The sequence below is a fragment of the Taudactylus pleione genome, unplaced genomic scaffold (genome assembly GCF_031769625.1).
Source record: "Taudactylus pleione unplaced genomic scaffold, aTauple2 ptg000181l, whole genome shotgun sequence".
NCBI classification, from domain to species: Eukaryota; Metazoa; Chordata; class Amphibia; order Anura; family Myobatrachidae; genus Taudactylus; species Taudactylus pleione.
The window spans coordinates 1396481-1408822 of record NW_028284583.1 but is presented as its reverse complement, the minus strand read 5'-3'; the positions used below and the strand labels follow the sequence as shown (position 1 = coordinate 1408822).

General features: G+C 43.0%; 1 protein-coding gene across 1 annotated transcript in view; it reads right to left on the bottom strand.

Annotated features, from left to right (window-relative positions):
- Positions 1-5050: 5050 nt before the first annotated feature.
- AOAH (acyloxyacyl hydrolase) overlaps positions 5051-12342 on the bottom strand; it is a 187293-nt gene continuing 180001 nt past the window's right edge. The window contains exons 20-21 of the mRNA XM_088476026.1: positions 10655-10731; positions 5051-5726 (exon numbers count right to left, since the gene is read on the bottom strand). Of these exons, the coding sequence (XP_088332152.1) occupies positions 5598-5726; positions 10655-10731 (206 nt within the window). The 3' untranslated portion in view covers positions 5051-5597. The remainder of the gene's footprint in view (positions 5727-10654; positions 10732-12342) is intronic.

Below are 12342 nucleotides of genomic sequence, written 5' to 3'. Positions count from 1 at the left end.
CTATGGACCACATTACTGGTAATGGGTAATCAAATATGTTTATGGTTTGAAATAATAGTAGACACATGGAATTCTGTATAACATGCAAGTTTTTTTAGTCACTTGTTGGAAGCATGAGAATGTAATTTGTTCAACTAGGGTTATATTTATCAATAATTGGGTTCTATGGTAGATATTTCATATTGCTGCATATTGTGGCAATGTGTCTGTGCTTTGCTTGATTGCGCATGCTTATTTTTTTCTAGCGCACTTATAAGAAATTACAGTGTAAAAAAAGGAAATATAGATCGCTTCTCGAAAACATTCACACATGATATACCAGTTTTTGCAAAGCTATTTTCGCATCTGGAAAATGGCAGCAGCTGCCATTTTCCCGTCATTTGCGCATGCGCAATACATGGAAAATGGCTGTCGTGGACATTTTCCCAGTGACTTGTGCATACATTATAGACTCTGGGCACACTCTAGTGCCCAGAGTCTAACTCCGGCGCTGGCCGCGCACCGCTCAGTGTGCTGCCGGGCGGAGAGGAGGGGCCCCGTGTCGGAGACTGCACACGGGCCCCCTCCTCTCTAGAAACGCCCCTGCCAGGCACGATTTTAGTTGCCCTTCTTCTTTGTACAGTCTCTAATGCATTTATATTAGGGATGTGTGCTGGACCATTTTTGCTGGATTTGGATTTGGTTCTAATTCGTCGTCCGGCTTTGGATTTGGATTTGCCAAACTGTGATGACTGGCTTTTAATGCGAGTAGCATTAAAAGGTGCGAGTTTTAGAGAAGCCATCACAGATCAGTGAGATCCGTGATGGCTTCTGTGTGTGTTAAAAAAAAAAAAAACGTGCACCCCCTCCCCAAAAGCATAACCAGCCCCGGGCTTTATAAAGCCTGTTCTGGTTCTAAAAATACAGGGGCCAAAATGCGTAGGGGGCCCCTGTATATTAAGAACCAGCACAGGGCTTTGTTGAGCTGGTCCTGGTTCTGGAAAATCAGGGGACAAAACGAGTAGGGGTCCCCTGAAAATTCCTGAACCAGCACCGAACTCTTTCTAGCAGGGGGATAATGCCACAGCCAGGGAAAACCTTTCACCGGTTTCCCCGGCCAAAGCATTATCCCTGACTGCTAGTCAGTCCAGGCCGGGGATCCCTGGGGAGTTGGGTACCCCCCAATAAAGGGATACCCCTCTCCAGGGCACCCCAGGCCTAGACTGATAGCCCGGGGCTATCCCCGGCCCCCTAGGTCAGTGGGTGCCGGGTTGATAGTGTAAAGTGTAAAAATAAGTTTTCCATATTGTCTTTATTTGTAGAACCACAAGTACCAGCAAGCCTCCCCTGCATGCTGGTATTTGGAGAACCACAAATACCAGCATGCGGGGCATTACGGGCCCGCTGGCACTTGTAGTTTCACAACTAAAGAAATACGTAAATAAACAAACTTACACCTTGAAAGTATAATTTTAATAAAACATACATGCACACTCACACTCACACTCACACATACTCACCTAGTATCCGAAGTAATCCATAGGGGTGTACCTGAAAAAAAAAATCCATACTCACCTCTCCTATGCGTAGATCACGTCCTCTTCTCCAAGTAGGCAATCCAGGGGTTAAAATAAAAAAACGAAAAAAACCCGATCCATGCCGGACTGAGCAAAGGTATGTGTGTACACATACCTTTGCTCCGCGTAAATGACTGGGGCACACGTGTGCCCCGTCAGTGCAGGGGCCGCCAGCCAATCAGGGAGCATCTCCGTCGGAGCAGCTCCCTGATTAGCTGAATGCGGCCAGCCTCTGTCTCCCTTAGACGTCTATGGTGAGAAATCCCCATAGCCCGTCTATGGTGAGAGCCGCTACATAGTAACCGCAAGATTAATTGATGTTAATCTTGTGGTTTACATCAATGATACAATGTCGCGATAATAGGTGAGTATGTGTGAGTGTGAGTGCGAGTGTGCATGTATGTTTTATTACAATTATACTTTCACGGTGTAAGTTTGTTTTTTTACATATTTCTTTAGTTGTGGAACTACAAGTGCCAGCGGGCCCGTAATGCCCCGCATGCTGGTATTTGTGGTTCTCCAAATACCAGCATGCAGGGGAGGCTTGCTGGTACTTGTGGTTCTACAAATAAAGACAATATGGAAAATTAAATTTTACACTTTCACTTTACACTATCAACCCGGCACCCACCGCCCTAAGGTGCCGGGGATAGCCCCGGGCTATCAGTCTAGGCCTGGGGTGCCTGGACTGACTAGCGGTCAGGGATAATGCTTTGGCCGGGGAAACCGGTGAAAGGTTTTCCCTGGCTGTGGCATTATCCCCCCGCTAGAAAGAGTTCGGTGCTGGTTCAGCAATTTTCACGGGACCCCTACTCGTTTTGTCCCCTGATTTTCCAGAACCAGGACCAGCTCAACAAAGCCCTGTGCTGGTTCTTAATATACAGGGGCCCCCTACGCATTTTGGCCCCTGTATTTTTAGAACCAGAACAGGCTTTATAAAGCCCGGGGCTGGTTATGCTTTTGGGGAGGGGGTGCACATCATTTTTTTTTAATTTAAACACATTTTACATAAGTACACACAGAAACATGTACATATCTCATGGATATGTGAATGTTTCTGTGTTAATCTGACCTGCTCAGGATGTACTCGCTAGCCTGAAGCAGGACTATTATTTGGGGACTTTTGGTAATCTTTTTTTTGTGAGTCTGAAACAGACACTCTATTACATTGGGCGAGTTGATTGTTTTCAATGTGAAAACATCTGGATGCGAGTTTGAGAATGGAGAGTTTTAGTAACTCTGAAAAATGCGAGTTTTAGTGAACAGACACCCTATTACATTGGAGAGTTGTGAAAAATTGCGAGTTTAGCACCAAACTCGCAATTTACCAAAACAGACTACCTATTACATTTGGCCCTGTGCGTTTATGCTGGAAGGCTGACCTGACTTATTATGCTGCTAGTGGAAGAGGCAATGGATGATAATGGAAGGCTGACCTGACTTATTATGCTGCTAGTGGAAGAAGCAATGGGTGTGATGGATGCAGTCGAAATGCCGACCACCGGCTTCCCGACTGTCAAATCCTGGCAGGGTACTAATGACAGCCGTCAAAATCCCGACGCCTGTCATTATACCTACACCGGGAGCCCGACGCTCGGCATACCGAACGAAGGTAGGCCAGGTGCAGACAGCCGCGAGGGGGGAGGGTTTGGTTAGGGGCTCACGGGGGGAACTTAGGGTTAGGCACCCCCCCCGGGAGGGTTAGGCTTAGGCTAGGAGAAGGGGGGGTTAGGCACCCCTCGAGAGATTTAGATTTAGGTTGCAGGGATGGGGGACTAGGATTAGGCATTTAGATGGGGGTTAGGGGAGGGGGGGCTACGTTTAGTTATACTTACCTAAATTCCCTGTCAGGATTTTCACTGCTGTCGGTCTGCCGGTGTCAGGATTTGAACCGCCTTAGGGCCGGCGGACATTCATACTGATTCCGGGTTTGCTTCTGAGTATGGAGCGAATATTTCTCTTTTTTTTTTTTTTTTTTTACTTTTTATTGCGCCTAACTCTGAATCAGGCGAGGCCCAATATCTAGAAATACATAAAGTAGTAGTGCCAGGTTAATTCATCCAACTTATTAACTGCACTACTAATGTCAGAAACTGCTGGCAACTGGTCTCATTTCTTTTTGCAGTTATACTAGTACAATATATGCTCTCAACCATAGCTGCCAATTTGATATCAAGTAGTCTTGACTTTTTTTTTTCTTATGTGATTGAGGTGTGGACACTTACCATCTATAGCAGATCTATCTGAATTGGCCCTGGATATAGGCAGTGCCAGTATTTTCAGGTTGTAAAAAAACATATATATATATATATATATATATATATATATATATATATATATAATCTGGATTGTACAAAGCGAGCGGCCTGCATGTCGTAACAGCTAAGTAAGAAGCTAAGTTGCGGAGGTCTCTGGTGAATACCTGCATCACACTACACTCCACTCCGCTAGGATAAGTAGTGTGAAATCTGTACTGACTAAAGCCAGGTCCACAGTGAAGGTTAATAAATTCATAATAATTATAAGCAGGGAGAGAAAAGGTGTCATTTGTATGGCCACTACAATTGTACATTTTCAGTTTACATAGATGTGTCCAGTATGTCAGCCTCATGGCCACCAGTGTGTTATATCCATGATAAACAGATCTGTGTCCAGCACTGCAGTCTCATGGCCACCAGTGTGCTATATCCATGATAAACAGATCTGTGTCCAGCACTGCAGTCTCATGGCCACCAGTGTGTTATATCCATGATAAACAGATCTGTGTCCAGCACTGCAGCCTCATGGCCACCAGTGTGTTATATTCATGATAAACAGATCTGTGTCCAGTATGTCAGCCTCATGGCCACCAGTGTGCTATATCCATGATAAACAGATCTGTGTCCAGCACTGCAGCCTCATGGCCACCAGTGTGTTATATCCATGATAAACAGATCTGTGTCCAGCACTGCAGTCTCATGGCCACCAGTTTTATGTCCACAATAAACTCTCTGTACCTGGCATTGCACCTTCATAACCTCTGTATATGTCCATCATTTTCCCAGTGTAATAGTCTCATGTCCTCCAATTTTTATTTAGCGTGGATCAAATAGAAATAATAATAACACTGTTCCTTAACTGTCTATAGTTGTTGTCAAGCAATTAGGCCTTAAAATGGCTCCCAAAATGTAGTCTGTTTCCTCCCAAGTTTACAGGGATACTTGGATGGAGGTTTGTCATGTATTCTATGTCTGTGGAGGTCCTCAAGGGAGGCTTCTTATGCTAAACCAATATGAGCTAGCATGTTAGCTTCTTTTATTTAAGATTCCAGAATGAGGGTTGCAATATCTCCAGTAACTACTAGTCATACCTAAGGATAGCATGATAACAAAGAATACACCCAATGTGAAAGGTATGACCAGTGTGGAAGGAGAAGTTTAAAGAACAGATCGGTGTCCTACAGCATGAGACACACAGTAACTTAACCTATTAATAAAGAAGACACTGCAGCTAGGTACAGCCACAAATAGGTCAGATCAGTCTGCACATTTATTTTTCATTGTTTAGTGACTATTTGGTACATATGTAGTCTAGAAAAGACCAGTTTATATCCAAAACTGTGCAATATATTCTTTGTTATACCAACAACCGTTGATCGTCTGCATGTGTATGTCCAAATTCCAAAATCAGGAGATTTACCAACAATCTTTGGTACTTTGCATACTCACAACTTTTGCCAGAGATTTCTGAGAGTCGAGGCCCAACACGGCTTCCAAGCAACATAAGTCTTTATCTTCTAATATGATGGTTGCCTATGCACAGATACCACTGTCTTGATAAAAATTAGTTGCTTATTGTTCTTTTGGAATACTGAATATCCTTGTGTATATTGCACTAAAGGCAGATTATATATCATACAAGAGAACTTTATAGAGTTATAATTTATGATACTAAAATACACATGACACAACTAGGTTAAAGTTAACTTGTGTGTGTTCATAGTGGTCAGTGGTGTTTTAGCATATTTTAATATAGCCATTTTGCAAGATATTTTAAACCATGTCAGTGTCCACCTTGATCTCCAAATTTTGCTATAATTTCTTGGTTGAAAGGATTTTGTTTTCCAAAAACTCCAGGCCATTTTTTTGTTGCTTCTTCCCAGATCAGGTCTGCTCCAACTGCACAGGAAATCTGTGGAACAAAAGTTAAGCGTTATGTCAAACAGAGTTAAATCTACTCTTATAAACATAACAGATTATTCTATTTTTGTCAGGGGGATTAAAATGTGTGAACAGATTTAGGATTAGATGGGAAGGAACTTTACATGAGGCTTGAAATGTTTGTGCAGCATTGTATGTACATGTACGTATGTATATTGTTAACACTTTTTTACATTGACTATTACTATGGGAATCTAAATGCTGACAGAAATTGATTAAGCCAATAGTAGTGACAGATCAGTGAGACACACACTATTAATATTCTGTGTACAAAGGTCAGAGTAAACATTTTATAACAATGTTTGTGAGAGAGCAGAAGTATGATTTTTTTTATTTAATAGAAACAACAAGTACAATACATTCATAGAATATTCATGCATCTTTATGAAAGATATAGTGCTGGTTTATACATCCACCAGGAAAACCAAATTCTACCTGAAATATGCTATACTCCTTCCTTTTAAATAAGAAATAGCAATTCAACATGTAAGGTATCATGGTAACACTAAAGTATTACGTGGATTTAGCCACATTACTACAAGTTGCATCTTTGAGGTGGTCTTCAGTTTCTCAATGGATAACAAATTTGAAACCATGAAACAAGGGTTTCCTTGAAGAGTTTCTCCTGGAGATTATGAACCTACAGCCAACACAGTTGTAAATTCACACTGTCAGGTCTCTAGGGTTTTGTGAACTCGGATTAGGAACCAGAGGATCGTCTTGGGTATTGAGAGAGTGTGAGAAGCTTGGAGGCTTAATGAGGCTCCTCCTCATGTGGAAGATAGCTGCAGTGTTTAGACTGAATAGCAGAGATACAGGCAGGAGATTAGCATGTCAGTAAGTTGGTTCAGAACTAATGGTAGTAGGTGTTATGCCAAGCCAGGGAGCACTTTGCAGAATGATGAGGAGGGCTGCCAATAGTAGAGTCTTAATATGGGGGTACTGGGACAGATACAGATTATATATGGGTTACAAGGGAGGTGCAGCCTGCATGTGGGAGTACAGGTGAGTTGCAGGTTGTATATGGGGAACAGGGTAGATACAAGCTCTATATAGTGATTAGGTGCATACAGTAATGCTGAGTATGGGGGTGTGGATGGAGGAGGAGTGATATCAGTGTGTCCAGGGTTGAGATGCAGGCCGTATATGGGGAAAAAGGGGGATTAGTGCAGAGGAAAGCCTTGGGGGCAGCCCAGCATCTCCAGGAGTGCTGGGCAGGCCCCTAGAGTGATGAAAATGGGTGTGTGTCATGACACCACTCCCCTTCCCCATGAGTCCACGCTTCATTTCCATATTTAAAAAAATGAAGGAGAGGGGCACCTATGCTCTATTTCTGGCCCAGCTCACCAAAATGTGTAGTTACGCTCAACTGGAACATACCAGGAAGTAGTGGCCGGAAGGCAGTAGCAGGTCCCAGGAGTGAAGTTGTTCTGGAACTGGTCTGCTCACTGGGACTTCCTTAAATATGGCACCCTCATCTCTGATGGGCTCCTTGGGTCAGCTGATCCTAGAGCAGACCCCGATTGGTGAGCAGAGAGTCAGCTGGCAAGATGGTGCTGATACGAGAGATGATCCAGAAGATATGCCAACCTCTCATCTGATTGGCTTTCACCAGTCTCAGAGATGCCATCGGTGTGCCATGGCCCACGGGGGGTACCTACAGATGTGTTCTCATGCATCTCACCTCAATATGCCATGTGGCGCAAGATGCCTGGCGTGAGCGAGCCACCAGGTCACCCGCAAGACTCTGCTATCACCAAACTTTTTTTTTATCCGAATATGTGTATTTGTCTCAATGCAATGCAACTAGGATGCACCAGGAGACTACACTGATTAATTTGATATGCAACACTTGTATATATGTGTGCGACTGAGTTTGTAAATGAAGGATGGAACTTGACGTGGAAAAAAAGATGCTGCCGATGCATTGTAGCACTTTGTATACAAAATTAAACTCAGTCGCACACAAATATATAATTGTCAGATATCAGATTAATCACTGCAGTCTCCTGGTGTGTCTTAGGGCCTCATTTATCAACGAGTTTATAAATCAAAACTAGTGATAAATATCACTTTTTCTGATAAATGGTGCTCAGCCAATCAGCTCCCAACTGTCAACTGTTAGAAAAATGACAGTTGGGAGCTGATTGGCTGGAGCAACATTTATCATAAAAAGTGATATTTAGCACTAGTTTTGAGTTATAAACTTGTTGATAAATGAGGCTGTGAGTCACAATGCTATGTGACTAAGGAACTTTCGGGTGAAAAAGATGCAAAAAAGGTGCTCAGTGCAAGCAGAGTGTTATGCGACCTGGGTTGCTAAGAAGGGCTGTTTGTCGAGACTGCAACAACAATGTATGAGAACACATTTAAAAGGCCAGAAAGCTGCAGCACTGCAGCAGGAAATGGGGCTTGGAAGCCCGATGTGTGTCACAAACTCTTGTTGGGTGCTGGTGAAACAGAGACAGGCTCCTTAAAAGCATCCAGTTGAGTGGATGAGTAAAGAGTTATGTCCTGCACATTCCTTGTTGGGACCACCTCTTGCATCTGACATGGTTCTGAAATTGGGTTTGTAGCCCTCTTCCATTAGGTGTCAAGGAACTAGTCTACATGACATCACCATGTTCTGTCCCCTTTAGCTCCTCTATCCCCTGGATACAGTTATTATTCCAGTCTTCAATTTACTGACTTTCTAATCATGTAGCAATACTTTTTGGCCAACTCTAATCGGTTTCTGGTTCACGTGTTTGAATATGTACTTGTTGCCTCAGGGATGGAGACCATTCCTATGGGTGTACTGGGGCAGGTGATGGTGCATTCTGGGTTTTCTGACAACCTCCACATTCTTTAGTCAGGGTTTCAGTTTGCCCATCAATGCTTGGCCACCACACATAAATCCTGTTGAGGCTTTTCACTGTCACAGTACCCTCATGTAATCTTTCCCTCATGTAATCTTTCTAACACCCTGTTATGCAGTTGGGATGGTAACACAACAGTAGCTTTTCCGTGTCAATAACAGTGAGAATAGTTTTAGACCTTTTAATCCCTCTCTCTGTGACACCATCATCATGTATCTGTGCACTTTGTAACAAATCATTTATTTATTTCTTATTAACAATTGTTGCTGGATATTTCCCATCCCACAGAAAATGGGATGGCTGGGTGGTATTAAAACAGAATGTATTATTGTAAGAGCACTGATAAATCTGGCATTACTCACTAATCATTAGAAATTTCAGAATACAAATCAAGGCTATATTTGATATATTACACTTTTTTGTTGCCTATTTGTATTACCTTCATAAAATCTAAGCTCGCTAACAATGAAAAGGTTTCCATATCCATACTACTTTCAGAAACCTGTGCCACATAGAAAGAGCTCTGATTCATGCTTTGTATAACTTGCTTTTGCCTTTATCGATAATGTTTGTTGTCAACATTTGTATGTTGAAGTACCTTAATTAGCATTGCTATGCTTATATAATGTGCAGTTACTGTATGCATGTTACAGAAATGATAAATAGATACCTTGCAGAACTACCATCAAGAGTGTATGCGATCCAACTGGCTGAGACTCTCAGGAAATTTAAATAGTCAAATTCTACTACCAAGATTTACAAGCTTAAATGTTTCTTATATATCATACTTTTATTTTGCAAGAAATATACAGATTTGCATTAGGGTTTAGGATTTTTTTTTTAATTTGTAAGGATAAATAAAAATGTATTGTAAGCAATGAAAGTTGTAGAACATCACCCCAATATGATACATGCCTTTGTGTGGATGTATAGCTCTACTTTTGCAATGTTTGTTCTATTCATAGTTACAGTAGACACTGCTTACAAAACTATCTTATAGCAGCTGCATTACAGCCATCCCCTGATTCATTGCACTGGTTCCCATAAGGGTATGTGGTCTGCATAAACATGGTCTAGGTTAACAGAACTCTTGAACAAAGTCATATCAAACTGAGAGGGCCTCCATACTATCCAAATAATCTACTAATTCTCTGGTATTTGATCCTATTTCTTCACGTTACTGTATGCATATTGTGTATGTACTATCAGAGAGATCCATATTCTAAACAAAACCCGATATTCTTATTTAAAAAAAAATGCTATTCATGCCACAATTGAATCAAAAGACCCTACATTTAAAAGTTTATACTCATCTTGGGAGAAATGTGCTACAAATATAATAATATTACTTTTAGTATTATTAGAAACTGATTACTCATAATAAAAATGCCGGGTTGGGTACGGGAAGCTGGCGCTCGGGATCCTGGCGGTCAGAATCCTGATGCCTGTATACCGACAGGGTTAGCATACGGGCACTTGTTGGTCGGTATGCTAACCCTCCCCCTCTCCCTACCCTAACCTTCCCCCCTTAGTGCCTAACCCTAACCCTCCCCCTAGTGCCTATCCTTAACCCCTATCCCTCCCCCCTAACCCCGATCCTTACCTTCGGCGTCTCGGCGATTGGGATGCCGACGCCAGGATTCTGACCGGCATCAGGATTCCAGTGCCGGTAATGTAAGCGTCGCCATCCTGTCCACCGGGATGCTGAATGTATCCCAAAAAGGCCTTATTAAACATCAAACAGAGCTTCATGTACCATTCACCATCTCCTTGCTCAATATTTATTTTTAAATAAACATCATACATTTTCATAATTATAAATGAGGATGTGGTATTATTACTGATTACTGATAATTTTGGCAAATAAATAGGCTCTGGCTTTGCCTCCAGCTGACTGGAGCAAAGTACAATTTCCCTAAAGGGGATTCCCAACATTTGTAATTTCCAATTGCCACAAGGAAAACTTTACATATCTTGTTTAATATGAAACACATTTACATTCACCCTACTTATATATTTATGTTAATAGAAATCCCAATACCTGATTAGGGTGAAATCCATCTACTGGCTCCAACAGATCCCATGGTTTTCCTCCTAAACTTTCCCATTTTGCAGTCACTGAGTAAATAAATGTGAATTGAATGAAAAGTTTGATTTAAATAATTCATCATATAAAACAGAATTTCTGGACCATTTTCACAATACTACTTCATGTTAGACTTAGAGTTTTCCAGTTGTACAGCTCTTTATAACACATGGAAAAATAACTGACATCCTAAATTAGCTGAATACCCTAAGATATAATTAAGGCAATTGGGCTACTCAGCGCCCCTGAGCAGAATGTAAAGAAATGTTGTCATAGATTATAATATATTTTAGAACAGTGTTTCTGTATGGTAATATAAGTGATTAAAGAAAAGGATGTAAAAGCAACACCAGTTCATTTATTATTAAGCCACCAATGCTAATGAAAATACAGTAGCTGTGCAATTGAGGACATTTCCTGATGAATTCCGGTGTCAACATTCTACAGTATAGTCCACTTACTCCATACTTCCCTACTCTCCTGGGATGGCTGGGAGGCTCCCAAAAACTCACCCACAGACCCCAGCACTCCTACACACACACCCCTGCAGCAGGAGGACCGATTATGTGATTTGCATTGAATCAAATCATCACAGCCCCGCTCCATGCTTCACAATGTCGGTAGTCTCGGCATTGTGTAGCATGGGCGGGGCCATGATGATGTGATTGCGTCACGCCCCCACTCAATCCCCAATAAGGCATCATGTGCCTGCCATGCCCCCTTATGCCATGCCACGCCCCCCGCTATGCCGACTTGGCTACTCCCTCCCAGAACATTTAGGGGGCGAGGACCAGATGCTTTGTGTGATGTGGTTTTGTCATTTTAGCCACATCCCCTTCCTACAGACTCTCTTTTACTGTTTATTACCTCCCACCTGCTCACTTCACTAGGTAGTGGGAGAGATGCAGGAGATCCACCTACTCTTCTGTGGGTGCAGGGGACTACCTGGAAACTTGTGTCTCCTACAACTTCCGGGAGAGTAGGTATGTATGGTCATGACGAGCCCAGGACTGCAGTAAGAAAAGAAAGAAAAATTCTAAAAATCAGAAACTCAGTGAAAGAAAAGACAGAGGGCCTGATTCAGACCCGCTCGCGAGCGCTGAGCGCTCGCAAGCGGGTCGATGGTGGCCCAGTGCGCATGTGCACGATGGAGCCGGCTCTGTCGTGCGCATGCGCTACACCCAGATAGCGATGGGCAAACCGTCGCTCCGGGTCTCGTACCAAAGGGGGCGTGCTGTCGATGTTGAGTGACAGCACACCCCCTTTGGTGGGTGGGCCGGGGGAGTGGCTGCCCAAATGGAGGTGTTCCCATGGGAAAGCCTACCATCTGGGGCCAGCCCCACTGATGTCAGTGGAAGCGCTTTCTGCTCTGTTTGAGCCAAAAGCACTCTAGGGCTTGTGGCACCAAGACCCTACCACAAGGGTCTCATCACAAGCCCGATAGTCACGATTGTCTTGACCATCGTGACCATCTTCCTGGCCGCTCGCTATAGCTGTGGGTGGTCACCCACAGCTATGCGAGCGGCCAGGAGGCCGCTCTAAAAAAACAGAAGGTAGGCCCTGATTCAGAGCAAGCACTCTGTCAGAGCATCCGGTTCTGAATCAGGCCCTGAGCCCAGAGGAAATGACTGCTGCTATTAGCG